Below are 19,567 nucleotides of genomic sequence, written 5' to 3'. Positions count from 1 at the left end.
TGGAGAAGATGCGGAATGAACATTTGGATTTCCTCTTACCCATATTGGCTGTAACGCTTCTGTTAAATTACTGTAGAGTCTTATATGTAAACTGAACTGCTAACAAAAGCATTGACATAGAGGGAGCCTATAACTTTGAATACCAAACAAGTATTTGAATCATAAACTATATTGATGAATACCTCACATTATGACAGTGGTTACAACTATCACACATTTACTCCATGACGTGAGACAACAGACATGCAACATGCAATAATTGGGTGATGTATACCTAATGATGTCATTCATATCTCTGAAATATATTCTAGAGGGCAATCATCACAATTATTTTAACAATGAAAAGGTAATGTAGGACTAATTTAAAAGCATAAATCTCAATATCGAGGCCACTTCAATATTTCATATAAAGTTGAAACATTTGCTGCAACATTATCCTGCCAACTCTTTCAGATAGTATGAAATAAAACTGGTTCAAAAAGCACATACAGTAGATCATTATTTTAAAGCATTGCAGAATTTCATGTAGTGCATACGCTTTCAATTATAGATTATATAAATTATAGATTAGTATATACCATACCTGCCAACACGCCTGAATTTATCAGGAGACGCCTGCATTTTTACCCTTTCTCCTGCTGTGCTTCTGAATTGTAATTTCTCCTGAAAATATCCTTAATTTTGGACAACTCAACTAAGTGAATACTATGTGGATACTATAGTGAATGCTATGTGGATACTATAGTGAATACAAATACTATTATGTGGATACTAAGTGAATACTATGTGGATACTATGTGGATACTAAGTGGATACTAAGTGAATACTATGTGTATACTAAGTGAATACTATGTGTATATGTCACAGGGTGAATGGAGATCCAGGGTGATTGAAGACAGAGCGCTCGTTTTTAGGCACGGGGCTTCGGGGCGAGGCGGGGCTTTTCGAGATAGGGTTTATTAGCGAGGCTCGCGAGGAGGAGGAGGAGAAGGAGGACGCGGCACTGCGAGGCGGGGGTTTATTACGTGAGGCGAGGAGGAGCTCCTCGCGAAATAAACCGTCCTCCTTCTGAGAAGGGGGACGGTTTATTTCGCGAGGAGGAGCTCCTCCTCGCGAAATAAACCGTCCTCCTTGGGAGGGACGAGGAAGGGGAGGAGAGCACGGGAGGAGAGAGAGAGAGAGAGAGACACGGACGAGGAAGGGGAGGAGAGCACGGGAGGAGAGAGAGAGAGAGAGAGAGAGACACGGACGAGGAAGGGGAGGAGAGCACGGGAGGAGAGAGAGAGAGAGAGAGAGAGAGAGACACGGACGAGGAAGGGGAGGAGAGCACGGGAGGAGAGAGAGAGAGAGAGAGAGAGAGACACGGACGAGGAAGGGGAGGAGAGCACGGGAGGAGAGAGAAAAGACGAGGAAGGGGAGGAGAGCACGGGAGGAGAGAGAAAAGACGAGGAAGGGGAGGAGAGCACGGGAGGAGAGAGAAAAGACACACGCACACGCACACGCTTGTCCACGACGGAGGCGCGCCGACAAGTGGAGCTTGAGGCCGAGGAAGCGCGCCCTCGCGCCTCACGGCGCGAGTGCCCGCGCTGACCGGCCGATGCTCCACTTGTCGACTCAGCGCCGTTTGAGTTGTAAACCGATAGGGACAGAATAGTTCTTTTCATGGATCACTGTGTGCGTGTGTGTGTGTGTGTGTGTGTGTGTGTGTGTGTGTGTGTGTGTGTCAGGGAGAAACTAAAACAAAAGCCAGCAGAACACAATAAAAGTATCTTAACAGTCCATTGAAAGCATGAGCGCGTGTGCGTGCGCGCGCATGTGTGTGTGTGTGTGTGTGTGACTGTGTGTGTGTGGGTGGTCGCGGCCATATGTGCTTGTGCACAAGCCTGGCTTGTGGCTCCCTCTAGTGTTTCTTCTACAGAATTGCTGGGTGGGTAAAAACGAGCGAGCCTTCTTCAATCACCCTGGTTCTCCATTCACCCTGTAACATATATACTAAGTGAATACTATGTGGATACTAAGTGAATACTATGTGGATACTAAGTGAATAGCCTACTATGCGGATACTAAGTGTATACTAAGTGAATACTATGTGTATATACTAAGTGAATACTATGTGGATACTAAGTGAATACTACGTGTATACTAAGTGAATACTATGTGGAAGTCAGGCCCCCCACCAGACAATATACTTATTTTTCACAGTCTAATGTTGGCAGTTATGTTATATACTATTATACTAAGTTACCGTGTATACTTTACTGGGCTCTTCTGGCACTCTGGCATTTTCACCAAAACACATGAACTACAGTATATGGTAACCTGACCATTTCTCAGTTTTGTCCGTAAATATGTTTGTCAAGACATTATTTTGCCTGTTGGCAAATTATCAATAATGTTAGTCACACTACAGAGGCACCTAATTTTACTATTTCCAAGATCATGTTGTGGAATCAATTCTAAAAAAACAAACTGTCTTACACAGTAAAATTCAGAGTGTTTATTTAACTGTAAACGTGTGAAACGGGTAAATATTTACACTCCAGATTTGACTGCGTACACCACTGAACTAACCAACTACAGTATGTAGACCAGAGTTGTACAGTCAACTGAGAAGAAAAGAAAAAGATGATTGTACATGACAAAAATTATGATCATTATGAAGATACCCGTTTGAAATGGTTCTGCTGTGGTGTTGAAGCAGGACTACGCGTTGTGTAGCTCGTGCTCCGTACCCATTTTGCCCACTGCGTCTGGATTAGAAAGGGGGTCCAGGTCAGCGAACAGGTTGAACCATGCTGAAAGGTCTTTGGAGGTCTCTGTTGTTGCTGAAAAGTGGGAGTAAATGTCACTAAGTCAAGCTCCCGCAAGCCTTATTGTACTTCATTAAAATAAAAAGTTTTCTGAAAGCCATAATGGACAGTGGATGCCTTTATTTGCCTTGAATTGAACTCCATCTGACTGAAAAGTTTGGCTTATTCATGGAAATATCTGCACCCCACAAGTCGTCTGAAAGTGCCCATAAACACAGGCTTCAGCTGGAAACACGACTTTTTATTTTATTAATGTTTTACTCGTTTGGCCATAAACGTACCTTTTGCTGCCGTCCGAGACTGGTTGTGATTGGCTCCAGATGATTGCTCTGTTGCCTGGGAGATGGGCTGCGGAATGCTCCTGGCCCAATCTGAAATGGAGATGGAGATTTAGAGTCATCAACGGGGGACACTTAACACGTCAAACCATGATCCAGTGCATAAATCATTATACTTTCTCACCACAACGCTGATGTGGACAGACAGTGTAATCGACAAGAAAACAGCATTGATACATTTTGTTGACCTTACAAAATACCATTTTACATCATTAAAGACAAAACTGTGTATATCTTTACTTAGTATCAGCTGAATCTGCTCTGGTTGGACTGTAGGGTCATTTTTTTAAACATGAAACAAACCTTGGAAATGGGACGTGTCACGTGAGGCACATGCATTCCAACAGTGACATTCTCATACACATTATGGTTCTAGTCAAAAGGAACAGATAGGTGTGGCCTGAGGGTGACAGCTGTATGTTTACATGGGAAAATGGAGAAAATTGCAGTTATTTTATTGTGACTAGTAGCCAGCTTATTACAGTATCCTATAAATTAATCTCGACTGACATAATAGGTATTTTGCTCGTACTATAATGATAACCTATAAAACACTGGCAGTAAATCATAAGCACAATCTCTAATTTCCTTACAGCTTTGTACTGTAGCTGTATACAATTCATAGCCCCCCCAAACCCCCTATCCCCCCCCCCCACAACCAGCTGAAAATAGACAAACAACAAAACCAGATGATGTGCTGGCAATAAGGTCGCCCAGAGTGGGACGAAATGGAAAGGGATTGGCAATTAGGTACGGTTAAGCAAATATAATTGCCAGGTTATAATAGGCCCTTTCTATTACTTATACAGCTGTGGTTTTGACAAATCATTTCAAGGCTGCTTTTCTCCCAGTGTGGAAATAGTCCAGCATAATGGAAAAAACAGCTCTATTTAGTTGGCTGCATGTTTTTGTTAAAGCACTCATTCATAGAAAAAGCAAAACAAAAAAATAGGTGGTGAATTGGATTAAGCTAATGATGAACTTGTTATGTGATATTTATCCATGCTTTATTATACAGTAATGGAAATGGTTAATGGCACTCTATCCTAATGGTCGGAGAAGACCAGTCTAAATCTTATATTTTGTGCTGATGAACACGCGCGCGCACACACACACACACTCACACACACACACTCACACACACTCACACTCACACTCACACACACACACACACACACACACACACACACACCCACACACACACACACACACACACACACACACACACACACACACACTAAGATGACCTCTGACCTGAGAGGGAAGACTGCAGGTTATTTAAGCTTTGGTCCAACAGATGAGATGGGAGGAAGCAGGAAGGGGAGGTGTTCTCCTCCACTAGTCCTCCTCTACCTGACGCTGCACTTGTCCCGTCCTCCCCTTCTCCAAACACCTCCCTCCACTCCCGCGAGAACTCGCCCTCATCTAGGGAGGTGCCTCCCAGAATCTCATTCAGCAAGGCCATGCTGTCATTCTCCCCTCCCTCTTGTTCCTGATAGGCTGAAAGAAGATCCCCACCATCTGGAACGACCAGTCAGGTTTTGCGTTAATGGACAGGGATGTGCAGAGGAAACTTAACATCAACATTTGTACAGTATTAAGACATAAAGTAGAGGGGTGCAGCAAAGTAACTAAGTACATTTACTCAAGTACTATGCAAGTGCTTACAATGCACAATACAATTTTGAGGTACTTTTACTTTACTTTCTATTTTTGTTACCTCTACTCCACTACAATTACAGCATATGACAGCTTTAGTTACATTACATTTTTGATTATTATTACAAAACCTACAGTAACCACACACAGCCGATCTACGATGTGACGCGTTATGAGCTTGTAGATCTGCTACTTTCTGAACATTGAGTACTTTTACTTTGGTACTCAAAGTATATTTTGATGCTAAAACGTTTGTACACTGCAAGCTCCAACCATGAATGTGTCTCAAATAATTTTGTAAATTTCAAGCTCCAATTTAACACTAATGGTGTGTATTGGTCAACATGACCTCACACAACTCCCCAAACCCGTGCCTAAAAACGAGCGCTCCTTTTTCAATTTCCCTGGAATGCCAATTTCCCTGTAACATATATACCCTGCCTGTCCTTCAGTTCAGCTTGGCAGCAGCGGCAGTAACAACTCCACTGGAGAGCCCTCTGTCCTGGAGTCTCAGCCGGCCTGGGTCATGCGTCACTGAATTGAGTTCACTTGCTCATGGTTGCATGTTGCAATTTGTGGATTATGTGTTAGCCTTGAAACTCATAGATAGGTGTGTGTGTGTGTGTGTGTGTGTGTAATGAACATAGCACATAAGTACTTATTATAGTTTTTCGATTTCACCAAATCTCATCTGTTTATTAGCGTTTTTGTGTAAAAGAATGTCGCCATGGTTACGGGGCTGCCCAGCTGTGGGATGGCCCGCGAGCTATGGGACGAACTGCCTCCCGGGTTGCCAGATCATGTGCGCATATCCCCCCACAGATGTGTCGACCGGGTATGGACTAGTGTTAATTAATGCATATGAAATTTTTATAAGATAACATGAAATGCCTTTTTGAGAGTAGTTATTTTCAATGTATACCCTATTTCCTTGTGAAAATAGCTGATCTACAAGCTCACAACTTTTTGGATAGAAACGCTTTGTGAGCTTGTAGATCGGCTACTTTCACTAGTTTCGGTACAGAGGAGATATCAAATTTTTCTCTATTGATAAATGCTTTGTGAACCACTGAGTTTTAGTGAAACAGGGGCTCGGTTCATGGCAGAAGGCAAGAGTCTATGATCTTCAACAGACACCGTCAGGCTGGATGAAGCCTTAGCTCAATCACTAGTGTGACAGCCTGTGAGTCCAAAGGTTGAGGATTCGATTCCTGTCTATGGCCATGGGTTGAGGTGTCCATGAGTAATGTTCTTAACCCTGGATTGATAGCCACAATCCCTCAGCACTTTGCTCAGCTGTTGAGAATGCTCATTTCATTGTTAGTTGCATGGGCTGCTTTGTCTCAAGTTCAATCTATTCTGTTTCTACGTCTTATTGTGCTATTGTTGCATATCGCTTTTTGCCTATCATGCCTCGGACCCGTTTATCGCTGCTTGCAGCTACACTTTTATTTTTGTAATTTGGAGATGAGCACTCCGGGTTCGATGGCCCATTGCGTGGTTGGCCCGGAGAGCTCCCCTTCCTTATGTTGATTTTGGCCGGCCTATCTCTCCCCTTTTCTTTTCTATTTTGTGATGTTTATTTGGTTGGTATTGGTGATATTTTGTTTCAATAAACCCTTATTGCTTTGGCTTTCTCTAGAACTTGTCTGTTTATGTTATTGACTTCTCATTAACGACAAGCTGTTTTAGAGGTTGTAACTATGATATTGAGACAAAATGTACTCAGCTGGATACCTGTTTGTCTGCTCATGTCCGTGTCTTCAAATAAATGTCCAGATTTGGCTTGTGCTGCAAAAGGTAAGCACAAAGCACGGAAGAATAAAACGAATATCAAGTACCCTTTTCAAAGAAAGGTCTTTACTCAGTAACAACTAGACCTACTGTAAAGTAGGTGTTTGTACACTTGTGACATGTATTAGGGAATGGCTATAATTTCTTCTTAATACTTGATTCTACAAGGCTACTTTTATATTCTAAAAAGAAAAGTGATGTATATGTGTAGAGAAAAAACAACACAACCAGGTGCGCACAGGAGAAAAAAGTAGTTAAAAGTAGTTAAAAGTATCAGAGGTACTCCTGGATAAGACAAAGGATGCGGGCACACAGTAACGAAAGGAGTAAAATCCTTCATTAAAAAGAGGCAAATGCCATCACGAGCCAACCACAACATGTCTTCATCAGGGCGAAAATGATTTATTTCACGATTTACTGTATTCATTTAAATTTATTTATGTTACCTTCTCTGGGTTCTTCATCTGTATTTTCTGTTTCTAGTGAGATGAGTCTAAGGGCAGACATTGAAAATAACAATGCTTACAAACAATCTGTTTCGGGTATAAAAGGCAATACAGGTACATGGAAGCTGATCAGGGTAATTAAAAAATAAACAGGTTTTATGTACTGTAAGTGTATGTACATATTGATCAGCAGGGTCTACTCAATATTTCACTGTCATTGTACAGGAAGTTTAACATTTTAAAATCTCATTGTACAGGAAGTTTAGCATTAAATCAAAAATAATATTTTATTTTGTATGCGTTGTTTCACTCACTGGCCATCTCTGGTCTCAGGTTTCACTGCTGTCTTAGTTTTTATTTTCTTCTTCCCTTTCTTTCTAGCCAGCTTCTCCATCGGATCTTGAAGGCTCTGCATAAATAAAGCAAGACTTCCTGTATCTGACAAGATGTAGGTCCCCTTACTAAAAATGACAGAATCACACAGCATGTGCTGCAGTATATATACAGCACGAGGTTTGTTTTTGACAGTATAGCCTAGTGAGGTAAGGCTTAGTATAAATAACTATATGCGAACTGCAGATGACAGTACAGCATGTCTTTTTGTTATTACATAATTCAGATTCAGAAAATGCCAATCTTTGGCAAGACCTCATACAGAGACAAAATACAAGTTCACACAGAACATTTTAACTTTAAAACACAGGTAAAACCAAACAGCAACAGAAGTTCAAGTGTCTTATTCGAAGGGGTTAAGGCAGTGGGGACTAGTTCTTTCTTGCCAGTGTTCTGTAAAACAGTGTCCCAATGGCTTTTTCTGAATCCATGCTATAGTATGAGTTTTTTATGACATTGTATAGTACGAGTTTAAATAATTCTGGGCATTTTATCATTTAAAGAGAAGTAGAAAGAGACAGGAAGCTAAGTACGAGATAACCTGCAACACTGTTTCCTGACAAGGAAAGGAATCATGGTTGAGACTATAACCATTAAACTATAGCAGTGGTCATCAAACATTCCCATGTCAAGGACCCCCAAATTGATGTATTTAGCCCTGGACGCCACGTCTTAAAAGTAGATTTGTGTTCATTCTTATTCCAAACTGTTCAATAGCTGTAAAAGTATAAAACAGGGTTCAAGTGATGATGTATGATCCTTTAGTCCCTAATGATGTACTCTTACCTTTAGTGCAGAGATGTCATAGTGCTGACATCCCTTGAAGTTTTCATGAATGGCAGCCATAGTGTGGGACGTCTTCTCCCAGAAGTGCAAAAGTGTTGTCTGGAAAATAGATGAACAGTAGCAATCCCAATATATGCTCTTGTGACCTTTTGTAACAGAAATGTACATAAACTGTTTAAAATATATACACTTTAGTGTGGCTGACAAACAAATGGCTGTCTAAGTATCTTGATAGGCTTACCTTCAAACTGACTTTCAACATTGAGTTTTCCTTTGTTTCTAACTTAAAGCCACTCAATTCAACTGAACTCAAACTTTATTTGTAGAGCACATTTAATTGCTGTACGAAAATAATTAAACAGTAAGAGGCAAAAAGACTAAAACAAACAGAAAATGGCACAAGTGAAATACAAAAGAAAGGCTAAAAACACACAGTAAGGGCCACAAATACACACTCAGAGTTTAAAGCCAAAAGAAAATGAGTGAGTCTTTCATAATGATTTAAAAGCCTCTAGTGAGTATGAAGGGGCAAGCTATTCCATAGCCTAGGGGCAGCCGGACAGCTGGACAACCAGAAGCAACGATTAGCTGACCTCAAGGTTCTAGTTGGGGTGTGCCAGTGTACAAGTTCAGAAATGTACGGAGGAGCCAGGCCATTGAGAGGGCCTTAAAAACAAACAATAAAAGCTTAAAATAAATTCTGCCAAGTGTCAGGGGTTGAAGCGAACAGTAAAAAAAAAAAGTTGTGTCTCCTGAAGAGATTTCTTAATCCCCAATTTCGGTCAGGGGGGTGAGGCCACACTATCTCATTGGCTAACCACCCTCCAAGATCCTTAGCCAAACCTTAACCACACCAAACCCTAACCCAACCATTTTAACAGTATACGTGTTAAGGTCTGCTCCGCTTGGTTCTGGTTGTTCACACAATGCATTGTGGGTATGATACTGTTGGTTCAGCAGACACTACCCAAAAAAAACAAGACGGGTCTAATGATGACGTGGCTTCCATGTGGATCTCGGACGTCTTGTGGCCAGTCATCTATGATGTCAGTCATCTATGATGTCGGGCAGTGCTAGTCCATATTTGGCAAAGTTTCAGCCCAATTTGACTTCCACTGACAGTATAACATTTTTGTTTTAAATTTTTTCAAAAAGTATAAAATATATATGAAAAATATGATTAAATAAAATGTATATAGGCATGTATATTACTGTATATTACTTTCTTGGATTGGTCATGTACCTGGTATGTGGTTAGGACATGAGAGAGGAGGTTGCAACGACTGGCTCCCAACAAGTCGACTTTCTGGCACACGTCATTCTTCAGTTTGTCAAAGCTTGTTTTGGTGGACCGCACCTGCGTTTGAACCTGAGATGGAGAGATGATTGGGAAACATTTGCTCAACGAAAGATAGTGCCATAACACCTTCTCAACTAGGTTACGGGTTTGAACTGTGAACACACAGATACGCCAGTTCAGGGCTGTGCATGTCAGGGCATGTCAAAAAAGTGTCAACAATACACAGCAGGTTGCTATGTGTGGTTCATACTGATGAACCCGTTTATTTGATGAATTATGCCCTCTAGTGGTCCTTTCAAGTATAGCACGTTTTGCTTTGCAGAATTGTGCTCTGCATGGTTTAATATGGCTCAATTAAAACCTGTATAATGTGGGCCAGAATATTTTTTATAGATGGGCCTGGTGTAATTGTGACATTAACACAGTATGAATATTTCTTTGAAAGCCATAATCACAAAGTATTTTAGCCCATTAACTGCCAGAGGTATTTTCATATTTTTTTAGCCAGTGCCAGAGATTTTTCATTGAAAAAAAAAAAAGTACTCAGGAGCCGAGATACAGAAGTTTTAAGTTAACAAGGAAGTGGATAGGAGTCTAGATCTTTGAAAAATCATATCTCCTTGGTCTTTGGGTCAAATTGGAAAAAAATATATATAAAAAGTTTTAGTTCACGTAGATCTACGTGATTGGCAGTGAATCAGTTAAGAATCAAGATGGAACATTCTAAGTAGCAAACCATTCCAGCCCTTACAGCTCAAAGCAGTCAAGTACACTTACATCCAAATCTCATAACCATTTAAATATCCTATTTGACTCTCTAGTATGATCCCAAATGATCGATTCCTTTGTGAACCTAGAGAGGTAAAGGTGCCTTATGAATACAGTAACTACTTTGATGGGAAGGTATCTGGTTCAGTCTCCACAACAGTGCTTTGAGAGAGAGGAATTATTAGAGCTCATGTACTGTACCTCTGCTGGATCAAACCCCACCAGAGCCTTATCTTCTATGACCCCACCCATATACACACCACCACCCCAAAATGTCTCTGTTACTTTCTGTTTTAATGGATCATTTACCGCAGGTGATGGGTTGCCACTTTTCTGGAAATTATAACATTTCTGCTCAACAGCCGCTTATCTTGTCAAAATGTTTTGAGCTTTCAACTTGCTAAATCACACTTGATAGTAAATCAAATGCCCAGAATGAATGTAGAATGTGCAATACATTGATTTCAGTATATGACAGATATCAATTAGATGATGAAAAAAATAAAAAAAATAAGGGGGACATGGGACCTTTTGATTAAGGAGGACTGTGTCATGTTATTATTATCATTATTATTGGCAACAGAAACTGTTGCTCTGTGCAAAATGACAATAGAATAGCTAGCTATAAATGTATAGATAAGTAAGTCATAAGCACCCAACTGCCATGTTCACAGTCACCTAAGACACTTATTGCTATGCATACCATTTAACCAACACATGATATAGACACGTGTTATGCAGGCATCTATGGATTGATTAATTCCTCTTCCGCGTTCGACACAGAAGCCCATATGGTATTTCTGTGCATAATGTTGATAACAAAGTAGAATTACACACTACATATTATAGGCAAATTATAGGCAAACGATGGAGGGTCAAATCAAAAGCAATCAACAGCAAGCGGTAAGTATGGAGGTCAATTATCAGTACACAGCTCCTTGGACTGTACGTTAGACCAACCTTGCGGAACTTCTCCATCTGTTTGTGTGTGTCTGGATCCAGCTCTTGGGACACATCTTTCATCCAGAGTAATGCTCCTCTATATTCTGTCCTGGACTGCTCCATCCGATTCACTGTCAGCCAGGTGTCGGAGATGGCTCGATAGCGAAATGTCTCCACTTCCTGGTAGAGGCGGCACAGAGGGCTGCGCAGAGCCATTCTGTAATTGGGACAAACAAAACAAGAACATGAACATCCATATTAAGGGGAATATCGCTCAAAATGAACAATTAACCAACAAGTTATTATGGAGTCATCTATTATAGTACTGTTAGTTGAATATGTTTCCTAAACAGTGTTGCAATGCTGAATTGGAACGTGGTTGCACTCTATTTTAATGACGTGATGCGCACGTCGCTTAACACCTACACTACAGGTCACACAATGGACAATTGATATGCATCTAGGCTCATTCCTATGTTAATCCATCTGGTGTGAGTCGGGAGCCTTTGTAAACTTTGTTGAGGTGTGAATTTAAAGTTGTTTTAAATCTATGCGTGTGCCTGTGCGTGCTCCTGGTCAAATAGGTTCCTGCACGGCGTGCAAGGCCGTGCCATGAGCAATGCAACCCTGTTCCTAAAGTCTCTATAAAGAGCCTTTGCATCTTCATTAGTTTTAGATTAGTATATTATCATAAAGCCATCAGTTATGGACCAGGACAATAAACTGTGGAGCTATACTGTAGCTCCACAGTCTGGCATGACAGATTGAAAGGTAGATTTAATAGGGTTGCAAACTGGAATGCTTTCTCCTTTCAGCTGTAAAAAATAAAGGATTATAGGCTACTGTATGAATGCAACTAGCAATCATACTGACCACGATACTGACTTGGTACTGACATGATACTGACCATGACTAACCATGATAAGCACAAGCACCCATTGCTTTTCAAACAAGCATTAGTACACTCCATTATATATTCTCACAATATCCACATTTTACTGTGGTTGCTCAGCTTGCTTTTCCGGATTTCTCTAATGAATTGTCTACACATCATGTGTATGTTCAATAACCCTAACCCCATTTTTGCGTTAGTCCCGGACAAAATAAATATAAAAAGATCAAAGTAAAGAAAAGTCCACACAAAAGCTTGCTGCTCCAGCACTACCTTGTGGTCAAAACACGGTTTGACCACAAGGTAGATCATCAGTTCTGATGAAACTCTTGTGGAGACTTCTCTTTCCTTTGATCTTATTGTCTCCGCCAGGCCGAAAGGCATGGCGAGAGAGCATGTTTTGCCCCCTGTCCGTCCGTCCGTCCGTCCGTCCGTCCGTGTGTCCGTCCGTCCTGTCTGTGTGTTAGCAGCTAATCTCCGGCACCGTTGGCCCGGTCGCTCCGAAACTTTGCACACACACTCCCTGGATGCCAATTCAGAACCTCTGCCCCAATTTTTTCACATGGGCCTGTTATAGCGCCACCAGGAGGCCGATTTGTGCAAAACCCATTTTTTTACATTACTCCTACAGATTTTATCCAAACGTCATGCAAATCGGTACACAGTATCTCCATAGTCATGTGATCAACACGAATCTGTCCGATTTCCCATATTCCATCCTTATTGCCTATGGTTGGCTTCCAAAGTTTGCAGGATTGGTCCGTTTTGAACAAAAAGCCTCAAACTATGCACGCAGCTTGCGATTTCCGTGAATTTTCACACGCATATTCCCACTAGGCCGAGGAAGAAATGGCACCCTTTTCACATTGGCCTATTATAGCGCCACCAGGAGGCCAGAATAACGTACCTGACCTGGCGGAGACCTGTGCTCCGAGGAGCACTTTTCCAGTTTAATATAATGTCGGTTTAGTGGTTTACTGTAACTCAGAAGTGCTTGTGTTGTGTTCCATACCTCTGCTGTGAGGAGAAGCACAGAGCTTTCCCTGTGGCCTGCATGATTTTCCCCGCCCGGGTTTTGTCCTGAGACCCTTGGGAACGGAGGAAACGACCCAGCTCATTCTCCTCTTGGGAAAGGACTGTATGAGGAAGAAGGTGAATTACACATAAGAGTCCATTTGACATAAAATTTTGCAATGACTGTTTATACAGTGATATTGACCTGATACTGACCTGATACTGACCATGACTAACCATGATACTGACCTGATACTGACATGAAACTGACCATGACTAACCATGATACTGACCTGATACTGACATGAAACTGACCATGACTAACCATGATACTGACGTGATACTGACCATGACTAACCATGATACTGACCATGACTAACCATGATACTGACATGATACTGACCATGATACTGACCATGACTTACCATGATACTGACCTGATACTGATATGATACTGACCAAGATACTGATGTGATACTGACCATGACTAACCTTGATACTGACATGATACTGACCATGATACTGACATGATACTGATCATGATACTGACATGATACTGACAAGATAGTGACGTGATACTGACCATGACTAGCCATGAGACTGACATGATACTGACCATGATACTGACCATGATACTGACATGATATTGACCATGATACCGACCATGATACTGACATGATACTGATGATGTCAGTATCATGGTCAGTATCATGTCACAGGACTGTGACGCGGCCTGACATCCCTGTGACAGGGCTGTGACAGGGCCTGTCACAACGCTGTCACAGGGATGTCAGGGCCTGAAAGCCCTGTGACAGGGCCTGACATCCCTGTGACAGGGCTGGTAACATGTTACCATGGTAGTCTGGGACCCCTAGGAGTCCTTGAAGGGGTTTCAGCGGGTCCCCAGCTAAATGATTCGAAAACAAGAGGTCTGTAACTCCTACAATGTAAAAATGTCTAAATGTAATCAAATGGACCTGGTTCCATTTGTACACTCTCAGACATAAAAGTAATATCAAATAGGGGTCCCTGGTCTAATGCATATCAAACTGGGGGTCCTTTAAATGAAAAGGGATGAGAATCACTGATGTAAACAAAGTGTTTCTCGTGCCATGGTTTGGTATGTACGGTATATGTCAAAGTTTTCACTGTGTCCATGTTTAATAAAAAATAAAAAATCACACCCAGTGTGAAGTGGGCGGTGTGGTCACAGTGGTCATCACAGTGATGGAAGTTCACTTAAAGAAAAGTAATATTGTGGACCAACCATTGTACACCCCTGACTTAAAAAAAAACATATATGTGTTTTTTTAAAGTGCATAGTCCTATTTATAGGGCTATGCACATGTGTCATGTGTTTCACTAGCCAATCACAGTCCTGAATAGAGTCAGCGGTGGCCAATCACGGTGCAGGGTTAGGGGGGTACAATGGTGGCCAATCACAGCGCAGGGTTGGGGGGGTACAATGGGTGGGGGGGGGGTACAATGGTGGCCAATCACAGTGCAGCGAATGTCGATGTCCAAACCTCACTTATAGGGGCGGTTTCACCGCCCAAAAATCACACCCAGTGTGAAGTGGGCGGTGTGGTCATCACAGTGGTCATCATAGTGATGGAAGCTCACTTCCAAAAAAAAATGGTTTTTGGAAGTGCATAATCCTATTTATAGGTTATTAATGTCATCATGTGTCTCGCTAGCCAATCACAGTGCTGAATAGAGTCAGCCAATAGAGTCAGCCAATCACAGTACAGCTAGGGGTCTACTAATGGGCCAATCACAGTGCAGGAAACTAATACTAATGAGGTGTCCCAACCCCACTTATAGGGGCGGCTACACCGCCCAAAAATATAATAAAAGGATGAACGTACAGCAGATTCTCCTCTGGTACTGTTCAATGACCTTCAGAAGCTCCATGCATGTTCTCTGAATAGAGTGGAACACCTGCAGAGACACAAAAACAATAGGACAATGAATACAAACACCACCAGGAAGCCTTGGACTTCATTTATACTTCGTAGTACCATGGTGCCGCTTGCCGGAAATAACAGATTTTCAGCAAGCGCCAACATTGCAGACATAAATAGCAGACATGTAGCGTCTGCCTTAGCTCTTGATGAAATGATGACAGTGGTGTTTTTCATCCCCAGACCCCAGCTGGGGAAGACTACAGAGCACGGGAAAGCAAAAGCATCTTGACTATCAGACTGTGCATCATCTCCCACTCCCGCCATACAACATCTATATCATTGTGTAACAAAGGGCATGTGTGAAAGGGTAAATTGATATGATAAGACTTCGGTTGAACAAGAACAGTGTTTACATTTTCTTTTTTTAATGATTTCAAAATATTTCCCCAAAAAAACTAATTAACAAAAAAAACAATGTCAGACTTTTTTCTAATGAATTTCATGAATAAATAAACACAAAATCTAAGAAATTCTATTAAAAAATAAGGTTTTTTAAAAGAAGTAGTGAAAATATCCGATCTACAAACTCCTCCTCCTCACCTCCAGCTTGCCGTCCAGATCTGCATCTGAGGCGACCACATGTTCGTCTTCTTTCTTCCCAGTGACCTTGATGAGTGTCTGTTTGGTTTTCCAGTACTTCTGCTGGAACTTGTTCACCACAGAGGAGTCTTGGCTTTGAATCAAACCATCAACGTACTCGCGGGAGAAGCCACTGCAATGAAAAAGTGGTCTCTATCAGTGGTTCTCACAACATGGGGGTCAGGGGACCCCCAGGGGTCCTTGGGGGGGTTCCAGGGGGTCCCCATGCTAAATGATTGGTAGTTAGGAACCAAATGGACACTACATTTCTGTATTGTGTCCTGTGTGACAGTGTACAGTATTTTTAAGAGTAAATTGGGGTCCCAGAGAAAAACTAATAATGTCAATATGGGGGTCTGTGGCCTAATGGATAATATCAAACATTGGAATTAAAAATGGTTGAGAATCACAGGTCTCATTTATATTATGCAGTTGCTCTCAAATAATGAGATGTTCTCAATTATGGACAGGGGACAGCCGGACAGGGGTTGTTCTTGTTCATCAGCATTATATTGAATGGAGGTCAATATAATGTATACAGTATACTCACTAATTTCCTCCCTCCATATTTGAGAAACACAAACACCTGTGGGGAAGATAAATAAAGTTATAGTACAGGTAGATATATCTCCATTTATAAATCAAGTGAGATAAGATGTATGGTTAGTTTCATTTTTATTTCTATCAGACCACCCAACCCAGAATTAAACACAAACGGGTGATCAGTGGTGGACAAAGTACTCACATTTTGTACTTAAGTAAAAGTACCAATACCACATTGTAGAAATACTCTGTTACAGATTAAAGTCCGGTACCAAATTTACTTGAGTAAAAGAACAAAAGTATTCACATTAAAATATACTTAAGTACTGAAAGTAAAAGTACTCACTATGCAGAATGTCCCATTTCACAAGTTTCCAAATGTATAAAGGTGCTTTGAAAATGGCAGATCTACAAGCTCACAACCGTTGCAAAGCCACACCTTGTGAGCTTGTAGATCAGCCATTTTCAAATAGCCAAACTAAGGCTGAAGTGGTTAATGCATGTCTTGTAATAATAATCAAAATCTACAAAGTAAAACTAAAGCTGTCAAATTATTGTAGTGGAGTAGTACCTACAATATTTGCCTCTGAGAGTGGAGTAGAAGTAATTTAAGTAAGTACTAAAAATTGGAAATACTCCAGTAAAGTAAAATACCTCAAAAATGTTAAGTACAGTATTTGAGTAAATGTACTTAGTTACTTTACACCACTGTGGTTAGGTTAATTTGTATTTCTACCAAAACACTGGTGATAATTAGCAGTGAAAGAGACACGTTATCATCAGCACCACCTGCTGTCCATCACCATTAGAGTGGGATGGAAAATCCCCATGCGAATAGCAGAACATAAGCGCTTTATGGCGTAGTAGAGTATTGTGCTAATGGCAACAGACATAATGATATGAACATGATTCATCTGTGATTGTAGGCTATCAACGCAGCTTTTCCACCCAACCTGAACCTATAAGCGCACCGCATCGCTAAACCGCATTCTATTCCTTCTACAGCTGGGAAATACCGCGTTCTATAGAGATAGAATATGATGCAGACATACCTTACTGTGTCGACAGCATATCGTGTAGAAAATGTCCTTATATCAGTTGGATCCTAGCAGCCAGATACTGTAGGCCAGGCCTACTGTACACTACACTACGTACATATGTGTGTAAACAGCTGCTTATTCTCAATGCCTGCGCGACAGATTGATGACGTCATTCAACAGCAGTGGTGAGAAAAAGTACTCAATTTTTTACTTAAGTAAAAGTATCAATACCGCAATATATAAATACTCTGTTACACAAGTAAAAATCCGAAATTCAGCGCTGTGAGCTTGTAGATCGTCTATTTTTAATAGCCTAGGTATAAAATAGGGCTAAAGTGGTTAATGTAATATATAATTTAATACATGATTATGTAATATGTTTTGTAATATTATCATTTATATCTGCAAAGTAACTAGTAACCAAAGTTTTCAAATTATTGTTGGAGTAAAAGTGCAATATTTGGATCTGAGATGAAGTGGTAGAAGTAAAAGTATTGGAAATTGCAAATACTCAAGTAAAGTACAAATACCTCAAAATTGTACTGAAGTAGCCTACAGTACTTAAGTAAATGTACTCAGTTACTTTCCACCACTGTTCAACAGCGTACAAAATTGCCTCTCCCAATCATGTTCAAATATTAGCCTGAGCAAACAAAGCTCAAGAGCATAATATGGTCTCTATTGAGCAGAGTATAGCCTTTTAGAAAGCAGCTGTAGGCCTAGCCCTGAAACATGACTGTAGTAGGCCTACTAACTGCAAGTTGATGTGAAAAACACACCAAAATTGTGTGTTTGTATAATATGTATAATATAATGTGAGTGAGTGAGTGAGTGAGAGAGAGAGAGAGAGAGAGAGAGAGAGAGAGAGAGAGAGAGAGAGAGAGAGAGAGGAGAGAGAGAGAGAGAGAGAGAGAGATGAGAGAGAGATTGAGAGAGAGAGATGAGAGGAAGAGAGAGAGAGAGAGAGATGAGAGAGAGAGAGAGAGCAACATACATACAGTAAATACCTTATGCTCATGTTCACTAAAATAGTAAAGAAAAATCATTAAAGGTGTGTGGGTGTTTTTTTTTTATACATATCTATTCTTTGTACATATGTATTTTTTTTTACTACATTTCTTTAACCCATAAGTACAAATGTCACTGTGCACTATATACCTCAGTAATATTCTACCATGACTAAGTATCTATACTTTGACCGACTACATCAAACGTGAGGCAGACTCGGGCAAATACTGCGGCATGGTCATGTTGGACCTCCAAAAGACGTTTGACACTGTAAATCACTCCATACTGATTGATAAGTTTTGGAATATTTAATTTTTCATTTTAATTTTTCACAAAGTATACATACAACCCCACCCACATCCCTCCCCCTCCCCACATACAAACCCACATACATAAAGACAGCACAGATAAAAATAATCAAAACATAATAAAAATAAAGGTACAAAAAAGATAGAAAAGGAACATCAAGAAGAGACAAATCTGTTGTAAAAAACATTAAGTAGCTTCGAGAAATAATAGATCTAGACCGAGATAGCTGTAGATAACAACCTATACCATCTCTGATACAGGTTGAGGTAGGGACAACGTTTCCATATAGTCCAAATAAGGTTGCCAAATCTTCAAAAAAGTGTCAAACCCATTTCTTAAACTATAAGTAATCTTCTCAAGAGGGACACAACTGTTCATTTCTGAGAACCATCTCGCAATGCCGAGGGGGAAGTACTCAAGTGCCACCTCTATAAATTTAATTTTGTGTCTTCTTAGTTTTGCACTGATAGCAGTGAAGTTGCCTAAGAGGCAAACTTCAGGGTCTAACGGGAAGGGAGCCTCTATAATTTTAGCCAGTGTGTCACAGAAATCATACCAGAATGTTTTAACTTTTATATATTGCCATGTACAATGCAAAAAGGAGCCTTCTTCTGTACTACACCTAAAACATAAATCTGATATCTCAGAATTATATCTATGCAACTTTTGAGGTGTGTAATAAAGCTGATGGAGAAAATTATAATGAGTCAGTCTATATCTAGAATTAATAGTAGCAGAGAGGCTATCACGACACAAATCAGACCACAAACCTTCATCAATAGTAATATTTAAATCAGACTCCCATCTCTCTCTAGATTTGTGTAAGCCTACTCTCGGGCATTGACTCAGCAATAAAAAGTACATATTGGAAATGAATCTGTATGAACATGGGCCATTATGTAACCAATTCTCCACATCAGTAAAAAACGGTAAAGTCATCTCCGGCCCCAGAGTCCTTCTGAGATAATCCCTCAGTTGC

General features: G+C 40.7%; 1 protein-coding gene across 1 annotated transcript; it reads right to left on the bottom strand.

The window, feature by feature from the left end:
• Positions 1 to 2,137: 2,137 nt before the first annotated feature.
• Positions 2,138 to 17,404, bottom strand: ica1 (islet cell autoantigen 1). Its single transcript, XM_080427089.1, has 14 exons — positions 17,284 to 17,404; positions 16,239 to 16,274; positions 15,650 to 15,821; positions 15,011 to 15,083; positions 13,141 to 13,264; positions 11,255 to 11,453; positions 9,470 to 9,595; positions 8,227 to 8,325; positions 7,362 to 7,456; positions 7,048 to 7,094; positions 6,545 to 6,598; positions 4,403 to 4,669; positions 3,092 to 3,181; positions 2,138 to 2,825 (listed from the first exon to the last, which is right to left on the bottom strand). Exons 2-14 carry the CDS (start codon positions 16,253 to 16,255, stop codon positions 2,704 to 2,706), a joined length of 1,485 nt encoding a protein of 494 aa, XP_080283215.1. The 5' UTR covers positions 16,256 to 16,274; positions 17,284 to 17,404; the 3' UTR covers positions 2,138 to 2,703.
• Positions 17,405 to 19,567: the final 2,163 nt, after the last annotated feature.

The sequence above is a fragment of the Gymnoscopelus braueri genome (assembly GCF_963280865.1).
Source record: "Gymnoscopelus braueri genome assembly, chromosome: 4".
Lineage (NCBI taxonomy): Eukaryota > Metazoa > Chordata > Actinopteri > Myctophiformes > Myctophidae > Gymnoscopelus > Gymnoscopelus braueri.
The sequence above is the reverse complement of the archived record's forward strand: the minus strand, read 5'-3'. Positions and strand labels throughout refer to the sequence as shown.